Source organism: Lacerta agilis, chromosome 8, assembly GCF_009819535.1.
Source record: "Lacerta agilis isolate rLacAgi1 chromosome 8, rLacAgi1.pri, whole genome shotgun sequence".
In the NCBI taxonomy this organism is placed as follows: domain Eukaryota; kingdom Metazoa; phylum Chordata; class Lepidosauria; order Squamata; family Lacertidae; genus Lacerta; species Lacerta agilis.
In genome coordinates this window covers 80,317,379-80,340,660 of record NC_046319.1, presented here as the reverse complement: position 1 = coordinate 80,340,660, position 23,282 = coordinate 80,317,379, and the positions used below count along the sequence as shown (strand labels likewise).

Genomic DNA, 23,282 nt, shown 5'->3' with positions numbered 1-23,282 from the left:
GGGTTCCATGATCACTGCAGATGGTAACAGCAGTCACGAAATTAGAAGACGCCTGCTTCTTGGGAGAAAAGCAATGACAAACCTAGACAGCATCTTAAAAAGCAAAGACATCACCTTGCCGACAAAGGTCCGTATAGTTAAAGCTATGGTTTTCCCAGTAGTAATGTACGGAAGTGAGAGCTGGACCATAAAGAAGGCTGATCGCTGTAGAATTGATGCTTTTGAATTATGGTGCTGGAGGAGACTCTTGAGAGTCCCATGGACTGCAAGAAGATCAAACCTATCCATTCTCAAAGAAATCAGCCCTGAGTACTCACTAGAAGGACAGATCCTGAAGTTGAGGCTCCAGTACTTTGGCCACCTCATGAGAAGAGAAGAATCCCTAGAAAAGACCCTGATGCTGGGAAAGATGGAGGGCACAAGGAGAAGGGGACGACAGAGGATGAGATGGTTGGACAGTGTTCTTGAAGCTACTAACATGAGTTTGGCCAAACTGCGAGAGGCAGTGAAGGATAGGCGTGCCTGGCGTGCTCTGGTCCATGGGGTCACGAAGAGTCGGACACGACTGAACGACTGAACAACAACAACAACATTCTTTCTGCTTGGACTTTTACAAAAATACATAAATAAATAAATAAATAAATAAATAAATAAATAAATAAATGGCAGGAGTACTGTGATTATATAATTTACCGGTAATTCTATAATTCTATACAGCTCAGGAGTGAAGAACTAGTTTTAGCCTGAAAATTGCATTCCATCATAGGAAACTTTTCAGTGATGTGCATGACAGTAGTAAGTGGTGCTGTAGCCAAGGTGGGGGGGGGGAGAGGAAAAGGTTTGCATGGCCTCCCCCCTTCCTTTCTTCCTTCCCCCCTTTTTCTTTCTTTCTGTCACACACACCTTATCCTTCCATCTGTTCTATTCTCAGTATTATCTGGTTTCACATTCTCTGCTTCCTTCCTTTCTCATTTTATTCCTCTGATGTGTTCTGTGTTGCCCTCCTCTCTTTTTCCGGACCTGATTTGTGGCATATTTCTCCATTTTCAGGAGTTGCTTCAACCAACGGGGAACAATGGAGGCAGCTTCGTTGTTTCTCCATTGCAACCCTAAGGAGGTTTGGGATGGGGAAGACTTCCATTGAGGAGCGGATCCAGGAGGAGGAGGCCCAGTTGCTCATGGAAGTACTGCGGAAAACAGAAGGTGAATGTTCTTGTCACTTGTCAAGGCTTTCCCTCCTATGTGCAAGAAAAATAGGGCAACTTACATCTAAAAGTCACAAGAGGAGTGTTTCTGTGGGTTCTCTTCCTCAAAGCTCCTCCAGGAGTTCTTCTCCAATTTGTGTGGATCCAGTCAGTAAGTGGTCTAAGGCAGCTTCTGCCAAGATAATAATAATGTGTTTGTGTTTGTGTGTGTGTGGGGGGGTGTTATTGGTTTGTTTTTGTTTGATTATGTATTTTGTTTTCTCATTTCGAGTTTTTATGTTGTGCCCTGTGATCTTTGGATGAAGGGCAGCATACAAACTGAATAAATGAGAATTAAACAAGAACAGAAAGAGTTTCAGAGGAGGAGTTTGAATCTGCGCCTGTCAGACTTTGCGGCTGAGGAATAGCCTTTTAGGCATGAATCCTCATCCCAAACTTTGGCCACTGGGGATGAAGTTTCTTCCTTCTGCTCCTGATGAAATGTCTGCGGTGCTTTCTCCACAAGCCTTCAATGTTGGGCTTTTCCTAATAAGTTTGTCTTATTAAAACAGCTACAGTTTGAAATAAATTAATTCTCCACCACCACAGGGCACCCATTCGATCCAACATTTTGCATCAGCCACACCATTGCCAATGTCATCTGCTCTGTCAGTTTTGGCCAGCGCTTTAAATATGAGGACAAGGACTTTGTCTTTTTACTCAACGTGATCAACAAAATCTCATTACTAGTATCGTCTGCTTGGATACCGGCAGGGGAGGGAGGGGATGCTTGCTTGGGATCTAATCATTTATTTGCAGGATTTCTGACTTACCCTTCATTGTTAGACTCTGCGGAACAAGTTACAACAATATAAAATACTGATATCATTTAAAACAACTTACACAAAAATAATGGAGTGGTGGTGGTCCTAAAACATATATCTTGGGTGTCAAAGGCTATCACAAAGAAGTGTGTTTTCAGCATAAGAGGACTGCTTCCTGTATACTCACTACAAAATAAAAAATAAAAAATTCTTTCCAGTAGCACCTTAGAGACCAACTAAGTTTGTTCTTGGTATGAGCTTTCGTGTGTATGCACACTTCTTGTTTTGACTATGGCAGACCAACACGGCTACCTACCTGTAACTGTATACTCACTGTAAGGGGTTATCCACACATATCTATGCTTTAAGGTTCCATGTCTGAGCACCTTTTTTTGTTCTGCACTGGCGCTTTCCCCACAAATCCCTGCTCTTTACTGCCTAATCAAAGCAAAACGCCATCCATAGAAAACCCAAATTCTTTTTTTGGGGGGGGGAGGGAAATCAAGTTTTGTAAGGACAGGTAACAGAAGGCACCCCACCTATCAAGTCTTTGCTGGAGAGAAAATGTGTCTGAAGATCTGCATATGACCTTCTCCACCTGGCCCCCTTGCTTCTTTTTCTTCTTCCAAGGAGGGGTGAGGGGTTAAAATTAGAAGGAGCTGGATTTGATTTTATCACTGGCAGTTTATTTATCTTTAAATCCTACCTAAGATAAAATGGATCAGCCCTATAGGTAGATATAGAGAGATCCCCAGCCAAGCGGACTTCCGGTGGAACGCCAGCCGTTCAGTCGGGATCCCTCTCAGCTCTGAGGGGGCTCTGGTGTTTTCGGGCTAGGAGTTACCGCTACCATGCAGCGGGCTCCGTAAAAACCTCAGGAGGGGCGTCCTGAGGACCTGGGATCCAGCTGGTACAATACACAATACACATCCCGAATACACAAAGCAGCGGTAACTGGCGGTAATGAGCGCTTCGCATTTCCCTAATTGGATTACAAAAGAAGGACTCTGTAAGTACTGAGCCAATTGACTTGTAAATTCTATTGAAATTCGGCTTACGGAGAGAGATCAAAAGAGGAGGTCCGTCTCTCTCTGACAGCGGCAAGATTAAAGTAACAAATAAAAAGCTACAGCCGCGAAAGACTGATTTTTAAGGAGATCCTGATTTCACAAACCATAGAATACCCTGTTTGGGGATAAGACTGAGCATTTAATTTATCTTTTCTTGTGGATTATAACGTAAAAGGAGAAATACCGTTAACACCTTGGGTTAAGGACTCTGGAATAGGAGCTTAATGGCGGCCATTAGGCTGAATTGCAATGCGTTGTAATGGAAAATTACTGAGAACTCCTCATCTCCATTTACCACCCCCATGGAGTCCTTGAAGCTGTGATGGATGACTTAACGACATCTTCTCAACAGAGACTGTTATTTGAGAGAGATCCCCAGCCAAGCTCTCCTGGGCAGCCCCATTGCCACTGCGGAGCGCTTCTTCTTCAGCTCACTGGATCTTGCATGGTGAATGGGACTATTCTCGCCTGGTGAATGGGGCTTGGGCTAGAGGGTGGTCTGGCAGGGCACATAACAAACTTTCTGTGGGATGGCCGCCTCTGGAGCCCTTTCAGTGACTGCCACAGAGAAGCCCGCTAATAATAATAATAATAATAATAATAATAATTTATTTATTTATTTATACCCCGCCCATCTGGCTGGGCCTCCCTAGCCACTCTGGGCGGCTTCCAACACAATATTAAAATACAATAATTCATCAGACATTAAAAGCTTCCCTAAACAATTTATTTCTTGGAGTATTTTAATCATAGTATCACAGAACTGGTCAACAACTCTGGGGAAGCTTTCCTAAAAAAGGTTGACAACTCTGGGAAAGGGGGAGGGGTTCTAGAGGGATTTTTGCACCACAGCACCGGATATGCTTAAGGCGGCCCTGGACATGGGTACTGCAGATCAGGAAGCAGCCCTATGGTCTCCCCTCTCCCCTCCCAGGGAGAGGAGCATAGCAATGGAATCCAGCGAAGACGTAAGCCAATAGAGGAACCGTTGTCTGAAGGAAAGGCACAGCCTGGCCCCTCAGCAGTGGCAGACCTTGGTGGCTCAAATTTCAGTGAGGCCCAGAAGCTATGTGCCTGGTATGACCACACTGGTTTCACTCCTCTAGAGTCTCCTCTGCCTGCTGAACCCAGAGGTACTGCTATTGCTGGGAACACTCAGCCTCCCCAATGCAGGGAAGGTCTGTTCAATCAACAGCCCAAATACATGAAACTATGTGGACTTTCTCCCGAAATAATGTCACTGAATGAACTTTTATTCACTCAGATCATTGTTTTCCTGGGGCAACCAGAGGGGAAATTAACCTCTCTAGTCATGAGGATTGTCCTCTGTTGCCTTCCTTGCTGATACCAATGTGGAGAGGACACCAAAGTGTGCTGGCAAAACTCATAATAGATAAGTTATGCAAACTGACCTTTCTCCCTGTTATTCTTAACACAGGATCATTCGTGGAAAATAGTTAATCTTTAAATGAGTTCAGGCTCCTTGGATTTATAGGCAGCGCTTGGGACGCCCATCCACTTCTTTGCAGAACCAAATTACCAGGAGCAGCAAAGTCAACGAGGGCTGTCAGCTCCCAAATGGGCCTCTTTGGAGTGTTGCCCTTCTTGCTGGTCTCCTGCATCACCTTCTTGCTTATCCTAATCCGGAGGAGAGATGCCACAAAGGGCAAACTGCCCCCAGGCCCCACACCGTTGCCTTTGCTGGGCAACTTGCTCCAGTTGGATGTTCGGAACATCATCACATCTTTTCAGAAGGTCAGTGTGGGTCTCTGCTGCCAGCAGGGCTGGGGGCTGCTATGTGAAGGAGGTGTCCCAGTGCCATTCAGAGTGGAAGAGGCGGAGCTACCCCTAGGCAGGATTTGTTAATGCAGAAAAAGAGGAAAGTGCCTTATACAGATTCAGATTGTTGATCCATCTAGTCATGTTTTTTTCTACTCTGCATTGTCCGACAGCACCTCTCCAGGGTTTTAGATGGCAGGGACTGGACCTGGGTCCTTCTGCATGCAAAGCACGTGCTCTTCCAATGACTCACACCCTTTCACGCTGTTGCTTTCCATCCAAATCTCAGGTGTGTTTTTGTCCCTTGGCAGCTCCAGGAGCAGTATGGCTCAGTCTTCACTGTCTACATGGGCTCCCGGCCAATTGTGGTGCTGTGTGGTTATGGAACCATAAAGGAAGCACTCATAGATAATGCAGAAACATTTGGAGGGAGAGGACTGATGCTGGGTATGGATGAAACCATCAGGGATTATGGTAAGTGGCAGCTTGAAAATAGAGTGTTTGTAGCAGAAATGAATGCAACCGAAAGCTGGGATGGGATAAATGTACAGGTATCTTGCAATTAGAGGAAGGGCCATAGCTCAGTGTCAAGAGTACCTGCTCTGAATGCAGAATGTCCCAGCTACAGTCTCTGGCATTTGCTTGAAACCCTGGAGAGCAGGTGCCGGTCAGTATACTGAGCTGGATGGACCACATGCCTGACTCAGTAGAAGGCAGCGTTCTATGATCCCTGTCTTTTTCTCTTTTTTTTAACGCTGTCCATATAAACCCAATAACAAAATAGACCATGATGAATCAAACATATAAAAAGTAAATCAAGCCCAGCCCAGCCGGGGATGCTACATTTACAAGAAGCAATAATAAAGCAATTTATCTGGATATTATCGATGAGATAACAGACAAGTGGAGAGTACCATCATAATAAATGAGAGAACAAGAGGTGTGGTGCACTTGATTTACAAGATATACAAAACCATGAACCTATAACTGAAGCCACCAGAGGGACAAGGAGCACTGTGAGTCTATAATTTAATATAGCTCAGGACTGAAGAACTACTTTTAGCCTGAAAATTGCACTCCACCGTAGGAAACTTTTCAGTGATGTGTATAACTGTAATAAGTGGTGTTGGAGCCAGGGGGGGGGGGAGAGAGAAGAGGAAAAGGTTTGCATGGCGTTCCCCTTCCTTTCTTCCTTCGCCCCCATTCCCTTCTTTGTGCCATACACATCTCATCCTTCCATCTGTTCTATTCTCAGTATTATCTGAGCTAGATGGACTAAGTGGTCTGACTTTGCAGGGGGTTGGATTAGAAGTTCATGGAGATCCCTTCCAACTCTATGATTCTAAGGCAGCTGCCTATGTTCCTTAACTAGGGATGGGGGAGAAATTTACTAACTTCTGATTTTCTCACTTTCCATTGTTCTCACTTTCCACCGTTTCACTCCTTGGAATGGAAAGGTCAATCAAGTTGGCTTTTCTAGACTTCTCATTTTTCCACTTCTCCACATTTTCACACCACTTTTCTTACAACAACAACAACAACACAAAACCTCTCCAAAACTCTTCAGTGTTTTAGTTTAGATTTCTCCTAGTAAGCACATTTTTGTGTGCTGTTATGACTAATGTACACATTTTGTCTTTGCAAGCAAGTTCCCCCAATACAATGCATTTTGATGTTATTTTCACTGTTTCACGAATATATTTTTATGCCTGCTTTCCACTGTTTCTATAAATATTGGCTGGAGAGTGCAAATTTTGAGGCGTGGCTGTGTTTCAGTTCTATTGTTTTGGAAAGTGCAAATTAAATGTGAACTGAATCTAATTTTATGCCCACCCCCTATTTAATGTAGGTAAGCTTCTTCTTCTCTTTCCCTTCACAGCTGTCTCTTCCTCCCTGCCCTCATTCTCACCTTCTCTCTCTCCGTCTTCCATTTCAAACCTAAATCTTGTTGGGATGGTTGGGAGGTCCCAAGGAGAGCCATAGGCCTGGTGGTTGGTTCCTGCAGTCGAGAGGCCTGCTGCCCTCGAGCTGATTCAAGGCAGTGAAATTATGCCGCAAGTCTGCTTCTCTGCACCTCATGCCAACTGTCCCTCCATTGTTCTGTGCGGTTACTTCCATGCCATGGCTTCCTCTATAACTGCTGCAATGCAGGGGGTTGGACTAGAGGACCACCGGGGTCCCTTCCACCTCTACAATTCTATGATTCCATTAGTCTCAGAGAAACCAGAAAAACATTGGTCTTTCCAGTGATTTCTGTGTGGCCCATCCGTCTTCTTTTGGACCTGACTTGAAGTGAAGAAAATGTCCTGCTTGCTACCCCCCCCCCCTCCCAAGGCACATATGGCTGCCCCTGTAAGAATGTGATTGTTAATACTATAGGGACGTTCTGTGTGCCATTGTTTTCTGTGTAGCGCTTCCATCTTTTCTCCACCAGTCTACTGCCTTTTTTCTGGCGTTTTTCTCCATTTCCAGGCGTGGTTTCCACCAATGGGGAACGGTGGAGGCAGCTCCGTCGCTTCTCCCTCACAACCCTGAGGAACTTTGGGATGGGGAAGAGATCCATCGAGGAGCGGATCCAGGAGGAGGCCCAGTTCCTGGTGGAAGCGCTGAGGAAAACGGAAGGTGAACGTTTCCCCTCAGAAGGGGTGCTGTGTGCTTTTTGATATTGTTACAGAGGAGCCAAGGGAAACTATGTTGTAACTGAGGAACGGCTGCTCAGTCCTGAACCCTCATCCTGCCAAAACACCCGCCGTGCTTTCCTCACAAGCTTTCAGTTGCCTGTCAAATAAGTGGGTCTGCCTTTCCTCCTTTGCACCTGCCCCATTGTCCGTAGAGTTTATCATCTGGTTTCAGGAGATGGCGTTAGTCCCTCAGGAAGATAGTGGCATATAAAGGATCTCCTTCCTCCTTGTGTTCCAGCCCTGATGTGCAAAAAAGGGTTTAAGTCAGGGGTCTGCAACCTTTAAGACACAAAGAGCCACTTGGACCCGTTTCCAAAGGAAAAAAAAAAAACCTGGGAGCCGCAAAACCATTGCGACATTTAAAACAAATATAACGCTGCATATATTGTTTCTTACCTTAATGCAATAATAATAAATAACGTATAGGAGCCAATGCAAAGTATAATTAGTAAAAACAACAAGAATAAGTTCTTACTTTTTTGCATTGACTCAGGGGCGTACCCAGGATCAAAACTGGGGGGGGGGGCAAGCCATGGTCCTTCAGGTTGTGACATTTCAGCACGGAAAGGCGAATGAAACCAAAATTTTAGGGAAATTATATATAATTATAGCAGTGCTTTATTACAGTAGTTATTACAATTATTTGCTTGGTTTTTTAAAAATTTTATTCTAGTTACATGTCTTATACCAGGGGTGGCCAACTCCCAAGAAACTGTGATCTACTTTCAGCAGTGATCTACCCCCGTTTTTTGGGGTTCAGCTCAAAGTTGTTTGGGGGGGGTGTGGTGGGTGGGAGAGAGGGCTTCCCCCTCTAAGATAGCTTGGCAAGCGAACTAAGAAAGAAAGAAAAAGGGGGGTGGGAATGGAAAAGTGGGGTGGAAAAATATAAATTGGGGGTGTGGTGGGTGGGAGAGAGGGCTTCCCCCTCTAAGATAGGTTGGCAAGCGAATTAATAAAGAAAGAAAAAGGGGGGTGGGAATGGAAAAGTGGGGTGGAAAAATATAAATTGGGGGTGTGGTGGGTGGGAGAGAGGGCTTCCCCCTCTAAGATAGGTTGGCAAGCGAACTAAGAAAGAAAGAAAAAGGGGGGTGGGAATGGAAAAGTGGGGTGGAAAAATATAAATTGGGGGTGGGGTGGGTGGGAGAGAGGGCTTCCCCCTCTAAGATAGGTTGGCAAGCGAATTAATAAAGAAAGAAAAAGGGGGGTGGGAATGGAAAAGTGGGGTGGAAAAATATAAATTGGGGGTGGGGTGGGGTGGGGAGAATATCTATTAAAAATATGTAGTAGTTTAAAAAATAAAAATAAAGGGGGGAAATCTTTTTCTTCTTTTTCCTTTTTTGAAAACAAAAACAAAAGGGGAAGAGAAAAGAAAAAGGGGGGATAGAGGGAGAAAAGGGTAATAATAAAAATTCAAATAGAGTGGCTGCAGCAGCTGTGGGGGGTGTTTGTTTATTTTTCGTTTGTTTGTTTGTTTTAAAAATGGGATTTCTCCCCTTGGATTAAAAAAGGAGGGGAGGAAAAAAAAGAGAGGGGGGGTGGGAGAGCAAGGCAAAAAGCCAAAAAGCAAAATACAGGTTTTTTTGGGGGGGAATCGCGCCAGGCTCTGCAGCGCGCCGGCCTCGGGGCTCCGGGCCCCCGAGCCGCCCTTGGGGCCATCGTTGAGCATGTACACCGCCCGCAGCGAGCGCTGGCGAAGCACCGGTTGGCGGAGGTTTCAGAAGCAGCCCGGACGTTTTCGCCGCCGCCGCCCGGCCTTCCTGTTGCACAGCGGCGCAGGAAGGCTCCGAGTCCCGGCCGGGCCCCCGGGCGCCCCCCGGATCCCGCTGCCAAAGAGGCGCCGGACGGCGAGGCGGAGCAGCAAAGCCAGGCGGAGGCGGCAGCAGCACCATCCGGCGACCGACGCCGGGAAGGTCCCCCGCCCGCCCGCCCGCCTCTCCGGGGAGCGGGGAAGGCACAACGGAGCCAAGCCCCCCTGCGCCTCCCCCCAGCTGCCCCCTCCCTCCCTCTCTCTCTGCCCCCTGCAAACCGCCCCTCCATCGCGGGCAGGGCTGGCGCGTCTTCCCTCCGGCCGAGGAGTTCTCAGGCGCAGTGCCCCCACCACTCCGCGCCACCTCCGCGCCCCAGGCAGCCGCCCCGGAGCCGAAGGAGGAGCGCCTGTTGCGCGCTCACAGTGGCGGGCCGCGGCGGGGACGGCCCCGCTCCGCTCCGCCAACTGCGCTGCCGCCGTCGCACCAGGCCCTGCCCCCCGCGCCTCCCCCCGGCTGCCCCCTCCCTCCCTCTCTCTCTCCCCCCAGCAAACTGCCCCTCCATCGCTGGCAGGGCTGGCGCGTCTTCCCTCCGGCCGAGGAGTTCTCAGGCGCAGTGCCCCCACCACTCCGCGCCACCTCCGCGCCCCAGGCAGCCGCCCCGGAGCCGCGGCAGGGCCGCGAAAGAGCCGCATGCGGCTCCAGAGCCGCAGGTTCCCTACCCCCGGTTTAAGTCATGGTGTGAGGATTGTTGATTTATGTAATCACCACAGAAGGGTCATTTGCGGTGCCAGGTGGGAGGGGTATAAATAATAAATTATCATCATCATCATCATCATTATTATAAACTATGGGTAGGCAAACTAAGGCCTGGGGGCTGGATCTGGCCCAATTGCCTTCTAAATCCGGCCCGCGGACAGTCCAGGAATCAGCGTGTTTTTAAATGAGTAGAATTTGTTCATTATTTAAAATGCGTCTCCGAGTTGTTTGTGGGGCATAGGAATTCGTTCATTTCCCCCCTCCCCTCAAAATATAGTCCGGCCCCCTACAAGGTCTGAGGGACAGTGGACGGGCCCCTTGCTGAAAAAGTTTGCTGACCCCTGTTATAAACCTTGGGCTTGTCTGCCTCCGTTCCCTCTTTCCTCAGAGATTTAAGATGTCTGGTTAGGAACCAAACGAGTCCTGGGATTGTTTCTGTGGAGAAATAAGACCCATTTCTCTCTCTCCTCAGACCAGACAAGGGATGTGAGCAAACTGAGCAGAGACAAGGGAGCCGTCCTCTAGCGGAGGCATTTTGCCGCCTTTCCCCCCTCCCCTGCCATGAAGAGGCTAGATGAACACCAGGCTCAAAATGGCTGCCTTTATGCCAGGAGCTGCCTCTTCCTTTCTCCCTTTCTCTCTCTCTCTCCTCAAGGCCTAGAGGGTCAGGGGGGTCTTTCCAAGGCCATGGGCCTTTAGAGGGCCACAGAAGTTGCCTCAGGATTTTGATTTTTAATGAGGATAGAAAAGGTCCTCCTGCCCCCCCCAGCCCTTCTCGATGGCCCTTCTAAACAGCTACCATCTGAAATAAATTAATCACTACACATGCCTCGCTCTGAAATAAATTAATCACTATACACACCTCACGAGTCCCTGAGGAATTTGGAAGGTTCCCCAGAGGATGGCTTGGAATTGCATTCCTGGGTGAAGCTGCAAGATGGCCTTGTCCCTTTTCCTTGTTTCCTTAGGCTGTTCCCTCAGCTACTGAAAAGGCATAGCTGCTCCTCTTTTACCACAGCTTTCTAAGTGATTGTCTTAAGGAATTCTTGAAATTCACTCTGTAGAGTTTCATTTTCTGGGCCACAGTTTGCACATGAAATAACCCAGGTGCCATTCTGTGTTTTTGGGCTACGCCAGTTTAATATTTAAAAAGGGTGTATTCTTTAAATGTAAAATATTTTTTCTTCTTTCCTCTCTTTGACAAAAAGTCCCTCTGGAAAGTTTCAATGTTTTTAATAGAATTGAGGAGAATTTCTATATCTTGCCTAATTAGGAGGAAGGACAGCCCCCAAGCTTTCTGGTATTCCCTTTAAACAGTAGAAATATGGGGCTGGCTGGTTCTGCACTGGCTCCCACGGCATGCCAAGTTCCTGCCCATGTGCAGAGGTTTATTTGGCTTCATCTAGCTGGAGAAGCTTTGTTTGCATATTTCTGGCTGCTGTTAAAACATTCAGGAGCCTTTTTAGCTAAATGCACCAGTGTCCATTAGGCATATTCTTTCTCCTGGGGAAGGCAGCCCTGTTTAGGGAAGTTTTTAATGTTTTATTGTGTTTTTAATATTTTGTTGGGAGCCGCCCAGAGTGGCTGGAGAAGCCCAGCCAGATGGGTGGGATATAAATTTATTATTATTATTATTATTATTGTTGTTGTTGTTGTTGTTACTCCTTTGACCACAGGATGCATCCTGGCATCTTAGGTGAAGTTGTCCCCATTTTCTGCCTCCGCAGGGCACCCGTTTGATCCGACCTTCCACCTCAGTCACGCTGTCTCCAATGTTATCTGCTCTGTGGTTTTTGGCCAGCGGTTCGAATATGAAGACAAACAGTTTGTCTTTTTACTTGAAATGATCAACAAATCCTTCCGGCTCATGTTTTCAGCATCATCGCAGGTAATGAAGGCACCTGCTCACCTGAGACAAGAGAATGCACCCATAGCCTCCCGTAACCTGGTTATTTCATGCTCTCCAAATTTTTCATTTTTTTTAAAAAAAAAACGGCTCATTTTTATTTGGGTGTGGGTTGGGAGGGCATAGTACAGGGCCTGGGCATTAAGGGGTCCAGAGCATTGGGTGCAAGACAATGAGGAAGCTTAGACAGTTACGTCTGTTATTTTTCTTCAAAGATGAAGAATTTTTTCCCACGCCTGATGCGGATCCTGCCTGGGCCTCACCAAGAAGTGCCCAAGTACATGAAGGAGTTAATAAACTTCATCTCTCAGAGGGTCCAGATCCACCGAGAATCCTTTGATCCAAATTGCCCCCGGGACTTCATTGACTGTTTCCTGGCCAAAATGGAGCAGGTACTTGTTGGGGGGAACCGAGTGTCTACCAGTCATTGGAGGTTGAATTTGTCAGAACAAAGGGCTCATCCAGACTTCCTTTTGTGCTGCATTTCTAGGCACAGCTCCACACTTGAAAGCACTGTGTCTGAATACTCCCCCCTTTCTTTTTGGCCCTATGATTTCTCCATTACAATCTACTCTTTGCCAATGAATCAGAGCAAACAGCAATCCATGGAAAAACCCAAATTGCTATTTGTTCTCATGCAGCATCAGGGGGCGGAGGAAGGTGGGGTGCTGTGGGTGTGGGCCGCCCTGGGTGTCACCAGTGAGGGGGGTGACAAAATGCTGGGTGGCACTCACTGTGGGGCCTACAGCGCACCAGAGCCACACATTTCTCCTGGGAGAGACGCGGTGGCTTGGGTGCCCACAGGCTCTGCACTGCCCAAACTGTCCGCCTGCTGCCTGCCCCCAGTTGTAGGATGGCTGAGTGGGAGGAGGCAGGCAGACACCAGAGGTGTCCCGTTGCACCCTGCCCCTATGGGCGGCTCACCCCGCCCCTGGGCATATCACCCCAGGCACCTGAGTGGTTTCCTCCACCAATATCCAGCATTGAAAAACGGGTTTTCCTGGAGAAAGTGGCAAACAATCAAAAAGTGATTGGCCCTGGAGTTCTAAAGCACAGATCTCTGCCTAGAAAGCACGGGGCAAAAGGTAAGTTTGGAAGACCCCCAAGTGTGGCTTCCTTCATGAAAGGGGCATGGGATTAGAAGGAGCCCAGAAAGTGAGAAGTCTGTGGGACTTACACCATGCTTTCTCCACTGAAGAATGATGTGCACACAAACAGGAAGCATCCAAGGATGGTGTTCAAAAAAGAACGTTTCTTTTCCCAAAAGATGGGTTCTTTATTGACACAATTTGCCCAACGTGGTTTGGCCAAAAATGCCTCTGTCAACAGCTTATCCAAAAAGATAATTATATAATATTTATTAAACTATTGTTCAACCACACTTTAAAATAGTTTAAAAACTTACAATGGATTAGAATTAAAAATTCTATTGAGTCAGATATCTAAGGCGGGCAAAATCTTGTAGGAGGACCACCTTAACCTGTACACTTAAATATTTTCTGTCAAGCACAGATGTCTTCATTTTCGTTAACTTGTATCCAGTCAATATCATTCAGGAAATGTATAAACCAAAATCTTTCTATATAATAGAGGTTGATAATATACGGCATAACTGATCTTTCATAATGGACCTAATTATACGGAAAGGAAATCCTGCTGGCCATACACCAGCCTTCCATAAAACCTTTCTGCAGGCATGCTGATTGGCTCCTGGTTTGATAACATTGCTCTCTTCTTCCTCCCTATGTCAGGATAAAGATAACCCAACTTCGGAATTCCATAATGAGAACTTGGCTGTTACGGTTCTTAACCTGTTCTTTGCAGGGACAGAGACAGTAAGCAGCAGCCTCAGATATGGGCTTCTCATCCTCCTCCGATACCCAGAGATAGAAGGTGAAAAAACAAGACCGAAACTTCCTCCCTCACTCTTGTTGCCTGTCTTTTGGGGTGGCTTACAGGTTCCTTCCCTGCCAAATAAACAAGGACTCCCAGTCTAGCCCCTTCTTATCTAATTTGACTGGCAGCAGCGCCCCAGGCTCTCAGGTGGAGAATGGAGCCAAGGTTCCTCCTATAAATGCATATATCTAACCACCTCCCGCAAGGGATGTGGGTGGCGCTGTGGGTGGCCTAAGGCTTGCTGATCACAAGGTCGGTGGTTCGAATCCCTGCCATGGGGTGAGCGCCTGTTGCTCGGTCCCAGCTCCTGCCCACCTAGCAGTTCGAAAACACGTCAAAGTGCAAGTAGAGAAATAGGTACCGCTCCGGAGGGAAGGTAAACGGTGTTTCCGTGCGCTGCTCTGGTTTGCCAGAAGCGGCTTAGTGATGCTGGCCACATGACCCGGAAGCTGTACGCCGGCTCCCTCGGCCAGTAACGCGAGATGAGCACCGCAACCCCAGAGTCGGACACGACTGGACCTAATGGTCAGGGGTCCCTCTACCTTTAACCACCTCCCACTGCCTGGGTACCACGGTATATAGTTTTAACCCTTCTCTCTTCTTGACAGCAAAGGTCCAAGAGGAGATTGACCGGGTTATTGGGAGAAATCGCAGTCCCTCCTTAGAGGACCGGAGTCAGATGCCCTTCACAGATGCTGTCATTCATGAGATCCAGCGGTTTATAGATGTCTCGCCACTGGCACCTCCTCATTCAGTGACCTGCGACACACATTTCCGGGGCTTCAGCATTCCCAAGGTGCGGTGAGCCATGTGGCCAACAAAAGCATTACTGACAGGTCAAAAATCCTACCTGCAGGTGTACAGATGTTCGCACTCCCCTGTGAAATTGTAGGAAGCTGCAGTGGCCTAGATGGTTGTGGTTCCACTTCCCAACATTTACAGGAAGCAGGAGATGTACCTCTGTGTAGTGCAGCAAACTCAACAAATAATCAGTGAGGCAGGATGCCTGTGGTGCAAATCCGGCCTAATGGACAGAAAAGCAGTCCCTCATCACTGTGGAAGGACTTTGGTATGGCAGCAAACTCAGTCACACTCAACATCCTGTTATAATTGTGCTGTGTTACCTTAAATAACCTCAGCCATCTTCACTCCTGCATGTGAGGAGGTTTGAACTAACTACATGTTTCTTATTGTATTATTAATGCAGAAAGTTCAAGGGGTTTCAGCTGTAGGAGGGTCTGGAACAGGGCCAAAGGCCAAATGCAGGATAAAGAGGAAACAGAGGGCCCGGAACTGGATCAGTTGCAGTAATAATTTTAGTAGTAGTAGTAGTAGTGTTACGCCTGTATGCCTAGACCCAATAAGACCAGAAGAAAGATTCAGGCAGCAAAGTTTCCAAAAGCAAAGTTTCTTTATTGCAATAAGGTGCATTCAGTAAGCAAAAGGCAAAAATGCACTCCCCACCTCCTGTGGGGCAAGCTTAAGTACTCTCTATGACATAGTAAAGCTCCTCCTAAATCCCTCCTCCTGGCCTATCAGAACTAATATTATAATACTGCGTTAGCAAATCAGAACATTTCCTTTGTCCGGCTGCCTTTGTCTATTTCAAGCTGCTTTAGCCGCCAGGAGGTGCTATATGCTATTATTTCAGTGCCTAAATGCCTAGCCGTTGACCCCCAACTGCACCTGGGACCTTATTTTGGCTTCTGCTGATGTTCACAGGAAATGGCTCGGTCATGGGGGTGAGTTGTGGTTAGCTCTTCCCCTGAAAACCAGACATAGTGTGGAAAAGAGGAAGTCTGTGGTCGGCCGTTTACTGACATTCTGCTGAACTGCTGAACTGCTGAAACTGCTGATATGTCTAAAAAAGCTGCAGTGTTAAGCTTTAGCTAGAGTGAGCAAAACTGCATCTTCTAAAATGGAATCAGAGTGAAGCTGCATCTAAAATGGGGTTCTGTGGCTCTTTCTACCTACCCTCTGGTACCTTGGTGCCTCATTTCCCCCCTTTCAATCGAGAGGAGCAGCTTGTTCTGCTTCCTCTTCAGATTGACCTACTGAGATTTCCTCTATAACTTGATCCATCCAGTGTTCAAACACCTCTATAGGGTCTTCAAAATGTTCATCAGGTTCCCATGTATCATCATCTGGTGAATAACCTTTCCATCGTACTTTGTATAGTATTTTACTATCTGTGGTTTTCATGTCCAGGATCTTCTCCACTTCAAAGACATCCGTATCATATTCGTTGATACCTCTGCCGCTTTCCACCATCCCTTCTCCTCCTGCAGCCACCTTCTCCTCAGCCCCACTCACAACCGCTGCCATGTATGAGGCGAACGTTGTAATGGTGTCCTTCTCCAGTCAGTCCCTTGGACTGTAAGCAATTGCGTGGCAACCACAGGTATATTTGGTAAGCCTGCGGTTCCTGTACATAAAAGGACTTCCCACCCCCCTTTGGTGACTCTGGGTGGCGTGTCCCCTGGTGTGAAAGCTTCAAGTCTCCTTGTGACTACACTGGAGAAAGTCGAATAAGAGCCAGTGCCTCACCCCAAGTTCATTCCTCGAGGACTAAATTCTGGTTTACTGTTACAGCTGAATATGGCCCATATTTCTTATGGAGGGTGATGACATTTACTGGAGGACTGGAAGGGACTAATGAAATTAGTGTGAGAAGAATAGGATCAGTGAATATTTTACCTATTCTGACTTCTTGAGAGCAGTTGCAATGTAGCAAATAGTCAGGAATAACTTTCTAACAGTAAGAACTGTTTGGCTGTAGAATGGACTCCCTATTCTCTTTTCCAGTGAAAATACACCCATAGGTATAAAAGACTAGGCCCTCCCCCTCTGGTTCCCAACTATATACACGCAAGGGAATAGAAAGGGATATTGTTACTTTGACAAAGTCAATTTCAAGGGGTCAACAGGATTTTCCCTTCCAATTTCCCGTCCAATCCCAACAGCCTAGACCAACATTGTTCACACCTCTAACATTCCCAATCTATAGAGTTATGCCCTGTCTAACAACTGGTCGACAAACCACTAATAACAATGTCCTTCCGACCAATTTTTCTGATGTGGTTCTGCTGGAGATGGTCTCCGTTGCATAAACTGGAGGTTTCCGGTGGCCCGTGCGTCGAGTGACAGCGTCCAGTGTGTCACAGCAGGGGCTACTTCAATTCGGTCTCCCGTGCGCTGGGCGTCCTTGCCGGTCAGACGCAGCAGGGGAGACTGGTGCACCGTGCGTTGAGTACCTACTCCTGGCTAGGCACAGCAGGGTGTCGACTCCAGGGGGTCACCTCCGCCTTTCACCGCCGTTGGGGTGGATAGGAGAACCGTGTATGGACCGTGTAAGAAGGTTGCGCTTCCACTCCTTTACCCACAAGCTATAGCCAGGCTGGAACTGATGGACTGGCTCAGCAAAGCTGCACGGTGTTTGCTCGAGGGCCCACCTGCTGAGGGAACGACAACACACAGACACAGAGAGACAGACAGACAGATAGAGAGATTATTTGTTTGTGGAAGGTGATATGCTCTTCCACCTGTCCAGTCCAGCTGGTTTTTCACGAACAAATGGAGGTGGCCTCCCATACAGGAGCTCGAATGGTGACAGTTTAAGTCTCTTGGTGGGGGCGCTTCGAATTCGGAACAGAGCTATAGGGAGGACATCTGTCCACTTCAGTCCGGTCTCTTGGGTTAATTTGGCCAATTGGATTTTCAAAGTCCGGTTCATCCTTTCAGTTTTTTCCCGAACTCTGTGGCCTATAGGCAGAGTGCAGTCTCTTCTTTATCTGAAGTGTCTTGCACACTTCCTGCACTACCTGATCGATAAAGGCTGGTCCATTATCACTCCCTATACTCCTGGGCAGTCCGAACCTGGGTATTAGTTCGGTTAGAAGTTTCTTAGTTACCTCCCTGGCTTTTTCAGTCCGTGTTGGGAACGCCTCTACCCATCCGGTCAGCGTACAAACAAACACTAGCAGATATTTGCAAGTCCTTGCAGGTGGCAACTCAGTAAAATCCACAATCAGATTCTCCATAGGGCTGTATCCCACATGTTGTACACCCGGTGGGGGTTGCATTCCTTGCTTGGGGTTGTTTTTGGCACAAAGGATACACCTCTGGGAGATAGCAGCAGTTAATTGTGAGAGGTTAGGCACATACAATTTTCTCCCGAGATGTTCCCTAGCAGCAGTGCCACCCAAGTGTGTGGACTCATGATAGTTTCTCACAATTTTGCTGGCCAAGTGTTGGGGCACGAACACTCGGTTGTCTGGGAGAAGTAGCCATCCATCTTGCAGTCGGGCTCCCTCCTGTTGTGCCCATTCTTGCTCTTCAGGAGAATAGTGAGGTTCCAAGTCTTCAGTGGATATTTCTGGGATGAGTGCAGCCACGGTTGAAGGTGGTGATTGCATAGCTGCTTCTCGGGCAGCCTTGTCTGCCTTATGGTTGCCTTTGGTGACCAAATCCTTGCCTCGCCCATGTCCTTTGCAGTGCATTACAGCAATCCTCTCAGGGGCCCACACCGCCTCTAATAGACTTTCCACTTCTTGTCCATACTTCAAGGCTTTTCCATGGGCTCCTATCAAACCTCTTTCCTTCCATAGAGCTCCATGCGCATGCAGGGTTAAGAAGGCATACTTTGAATCTGTATATATATTCGCCTTACATCCAGCTGCCAATTGCAGGGCTCTAGTGAGTGCAATTATTTCGGCCTTCTGGGCAGAGGTTCCCGGTTGCAGAGCTTCTGCCTCTACAATCTCATCGTTGGTCACCACAGCATACCCAGCCCTCCTAACGCCATTGGATACAAAGCTACTCCCATCTGTGTAATATACAACATCAGGATCTTTCAGGGGTTCGTCTTTCAAGTCTGGTCTGCTAGAGTAGACTTCGTCCATCACCTGGAGACAATCATGGTGTTCTATTTCCTCGTCGTCTGGTAGGGGCATCAGGGTGGCGGGGTTAAGGGTATTCACCACTCTTAGGTGCATTCTTGGGTTTTCACACAGCAGGCCCTGGTATTGGGCCATTCGGGGGTTTGTCAGCCAGTAACTCCCTTTGTACTCCATGAGGGTGAGAACAGCATGGGGTACATTTACATACATTTCTTGGCCAAAGGTGAATTTATCTGCTTCTGTCACCAAGACTGCAGTGGCTGCCACTGATCTCAAACAGGGTGGCCATCCTTTAGCCGTTGGGTCCAGTTGCTTTGAAAGATAAGCTACAGGCCGATTCCAGCTTCCTAGCTTTTGAGTCAAAACTCCAGCTGCCACGCCATTCTGCTCATGCACATACAGTTGGAAGGGCTTCTCTGGGTTTGGCAATCCTGGAGCTGGGGTCTCCATTAGGCATCTTTTAATAGTCTCAGAGGCCTTTTGTTGTTCTGGTCCCCACACAAGGGGTCTTCCTTCACTCCTCCTGTACTATCATTCAGGGATTCTGGTAAAACACTGAAGCCAGGTATTTAGCACCACCCTGCATTTCCCTAGGAAGTCCCACAACTGCTTCCTAGTGGTGGGCTCTCTTATGAGACATATGGCTTCTTTCCTCTGTGGTGTGATATATTGAAGCCTAAATACTTGATTTCCTTCAGATACAATTTATGCCTTTCTCTGAGAGGCTTTGTATCCTGTCTCCCATAACAAGTATAACAGTTCTTCTGTAACTTCTTTTCCTTTTCTTCCAAGTTTTGGCCATCTTTACCAAATTTTTTTTTAAAATCCTTGTGGCCAGAATCAAAGGGGTTTGAGTAAGCCAAGATTCAATAATCAGTTCAAGTGTTTCTGGGCTCCTTCTGCCGCCCATCGTGGCAGGAAAGTGAGAGTAGTGTTTTACTGAGACTGGCATTGCCTAGGACCTTACATTAAGAATTATATGCAGGATATTTTTGGCCAACTCTGGGGATTATCTTCAGCCCACACCCCTGGTGGAGCTTGGAGAGTTTCAGGTATTTATTCTGTCACTTTTCCCAAGAGTAAATGGATGGGATTTTGTGATCAGGGCTGCCAAAAGTTCCTAAGAGTATTCTCTAGGCGCCATTAGTGACAATATGCTGGTCACTCGTGGAAATAGCTGCATTTCTGGTCCTTTGGGGACAAAATAATTTGTGCCTGTACCTTGAGGGGACGTCTCTTTCCAGTGAGGGCACTGGGTATTTGGGCATATACAGGAACTGTTGGGTGAGGTGGCATCCTCCAATTTGACATTCCAAATGCCTCCCTGAACAAATCACTTGTGGCTTCCACAATGTTCACTGATTCTAGGCTTTTGGATTGTACAGGCGTGGTTATAACAGAATACTGGGCTCCCAGCGAAATATCTCTGGTTGGTCCCTCTGGGGTATCTTCCTCCAAGCCCTCTTCTTCTTTGTCCTCTTCCTCTTCCTTCTCCTCTATTCTGGGGCCATTCTCACTTCCAGTGTGTCTCCCTTTTCTACATATGACACACTGCTTCCTTCCTAGCAACTGACCTTTTCACCGGCCTCTTCCTCGGGTCAGACCCCTCTGGCCTCACCCGGGTCACCAGTCCTAGGACGCTTGTTGCTTGGCCTTTCATCCTTACATACTCCTTCAATGCCTCTTCTACTGCTTTCTTCCAAGCGGCTGACCTCTTCACCGGCCTCTATCTCGGGCCTCTGGGCCCCTCTGGCCCTCCCGAGTCGCCGGTCCTCCTTGGGCCAAAGCTGCCGCCATAACTGCCGCCTTCTCCTTCATCCACTTCCTCTTTTCCTTCTTCTCCTCCTCCCCTCTATAGTCATACACTCGCTGGGCAATTGCCATCAATTCACTCCGGGACTTTCCTTGAAACCCATCCTGCTTTTGTATCTTTGTCCTTATATCTTTAGTGGATTGTGCGATAAATGAGCTATTGACCATCGCCGCATACTCGGGGAGGTCGGGGTCAAATGGAGTCCAGATTCTATAGGCTTCCATTAACCGTTCCAGAAAATCTCCAGGGCTCTCATCTGCCTTCTGGGTCACAGCCGAGACCTTGGACAGGTCTGTTGGCTTCCTAGCTGCCCTTCGAATACCTTGTAGGAGAGTTTCCCTATATGCTTTTAGGGCGTTTCGGTCTCCATCATTGTTTGCGTTCCATTTGGGATCAGACGATGGATATCGAGTGGGCCAATCTGTTTCTAACACTCTCTGTTCCTTCAAGTGTTCTAATGCTTGTTGATCTATCCTCCTTCTTTCCTCTGTGGTAAAAAGGGTATTCAGCAACTGCTGGCAATCTGGCCAGGTTGGTTCGTGGGCAGCGAAGATAGATGCCATTAAATCCACCATAGCTTTAGGTTTTTCACTAAAGGGTGGTGTGTGTACCTTCCAATTCATCAAATCTGTGGTGGTAAAGGGAACATACTGCATGGTGTACGTCCGAGGTGGGGGTCCACCATCGACTAAAGGTGCATCAGGTGGGGGTGGATTGTCCCATACCACCCGAAGGGGGGCAATTAGGTCTTCTGGTGGTGCTTCCTTGCACCTTTTTGCATAGTCTTTCAGTGCCTGATTACGGGCCCTGCTGTAGGCTGCCGCTGCACTTTTATGCTTAGGATTGGAGGACCTATACCGGCTTATCCTTTCCCTTAATTCTCTGAGGTCTGGGTATATTTCTCCCAGGGTTTGGGTGTTAGGGACCTTCACCCTATTCCCCTGTCCCCCTTCTGCCCCAGCCGGTGGGTCTGCGTTCTGAGGCTGTTGTACTAGGGGCGCATAAGGGGGTGGCCGCGGAACCATAAGCTCCTCTTCTTGACTGTCCAGTACTGGCGGGTGTTTTGCTAACTTCTGTATACTGCAGATCTTTGCCCTTGGTGGCGTTTTTCTGCATCTTTGCAACCACGGGGGGTTATCATCTACAGCATCCTTCCACGTTGAGATATATGGGATCTGGTCTGGATGATTGTCAATTATAGTCCGCCATAAGGGATTAATGAGATTCTCATCAAAGCTTCCCTCGGAGGGCCAGCCTGTACCCTGTGTTGGCCAGTCTACTTCACACAGGGATCGTAGGCGTTCTTTCCTCAACGGGAATCCCCAATCGTCGCCCTCTGTGGCTTCCTTCCAATGGTCCAGAAAACACTGGAGGGGAGTCCCTTTGCTGGACCCTCCTCCCATCCTGAGCTGCTGAGGTACTCCGCTCCTACCAGGGTACAATCACACACCTTTCTCCACGTCCTGTCAGTGGCCAGGTGAGCTCTCGCTACCTGAAACCGCACCTCGGGACCACACGTCGCTTGGCTAGTGGCACTAATGCCCCGGCCTCTCATGCATACACACAATCACTGGAGTACCTTATTCACACACCACACACATATACCTCCCAAAGTTTTTCCCCTTTTGTCCTTTCTTGCCTACCTACACATATCTATGTATCTACCTGCCCTACCTGTCCTACCTGCCCTACCTGCCCTACCTCTGCGTATATGGGTTCGCCAGAGGACCCCTTACCTGCTGGCTAATACCATACGCTGGGGAGAGATCAAGTCCCCCTTCCTCTAATTAATATAGAGGGTCAGTACTCACCAAAAGCCGGCTGTCTTCCCTGTCTCCCCGGTTCTTTGTCCGTTGCCACTCCTTGCAGGGCGGAGGGGGGTCAAGATGCCTTCTGATCCCTTCCAACTCTTAAGACTGAGGTGGTGCGCGCAAGGTCACAGGGCTGTTGACCAACACCTGCCGCCCTACCTGGAGGCAAGGGGGCTGCCTCTGGTCGAGGGCTTAAGGCCCGATCCGAGTCCTTGACGGCACCAGAAATGTTACGCCTGTATGCCTAGACCCAATAAGACCAGAAGAAAGATTCAGGCAGCAAAGTTTCCAAAAGCAAAGTTTCTTTATTGCAATAAGGTGCATTCAGTAAGCAAAAGGCAAAAATGCACTCCCCACCTCCTGTGGGGCAAGCTTAAGTACTCTCTATGACATAGTAAAGCTCCTCCTAAATCCCTCCTCCTGGCCTATCAGAACTAATATTATAATACTGCGTTAGCAAATCAGAACATTTCCTTTGTCCGGCTGCCTTTGTCTGTTTCAAGCTGCTTTAGCCGCCAGGAGGTGCTATATGCTATTATTTCAGTGCCTAAATGCCTAGCCGTTGACCCCCAACTGCACCTGGGACCTTATTTTGGCTTCTGCTGATGTTCACAGGAAATGGCTCGGTCATGGGGGTGAGTTGTGGTTAGCTCTTCCCCTGAAAACCAGACATAGTGTGGAAAAGAGGAAGTCTGTGGTCGGCCGTTTACTGACATTCTGCTGAACTGCTGAACTGCTGAAACTGCTGATATGTCTAAAAAAGCTGCAGTGTTAAGCTTTAGCTAGAGTGAGCAAAACTGCATCTTCTAAAATGGAATCAGAGTGAAGCTGCATCTAAAATGGGGTTCTGTGGCTCTTTCTACCTACCCTCTGGTACCTTGGTGCCTCAGTAGTAGTAGTAGTAGTAGTAGTAGTA

General features: G+C 47.8%; 1 protein-coding gene across 2 annotated transcripts in view; it reads left to right on the top strand.

The window, feature by feature from the left end:
* The first annotated feature begins 4,375 nt into the window (after nucleotides 1–4,375).
* LOC117051851 (cytochrome P450 2G1-like) overlaps nucleotides 4,376–23,282 on the top strand; it is a 28,140-nt gene continuing 9,233 nt past the window's right edge. Inside the window, exons 1-7 of one of the 2 annotated variants that reach the window (XM_033158547.1) lie at nucleotides 4,376–4,833; nucleotides 5,169–5,331; nucleotides 7,330–7,479; nucleotides 11,770–11,930; nucleotides 12,164–12,340; nucleotides 13,700–13,841; nucleotides 14,453–14,640. In XM_033158547.1, the coding sequence (XP_033014438.1) occupies nucleotides 4,657–4,833; nucleotides 5,169–5,331; nucleotides 7,330–7,479; nucleotides 11,770–11,930; nucleotides 12,164–12,340; nucleotides 13,700–13,841; nucleotides 14,453–14,640 (1,158 nt within the window). In that variant the 5' untranslated portion in view covers nucleotides 4,376–4,656. The remainder of the gene's footprint in view (nucleotides 4,834–5,168; nucleotides 5,332–7,329; nucleotides 7,480–11,769; nucleotides 11,931–12,163; nucleotides 12,341–13,699; nucleotides 13,842–14,452; nucleotides 14,641–23,282) is intronic. The other variant, XM_033158545.1, reaches the window with a different exon arrangement.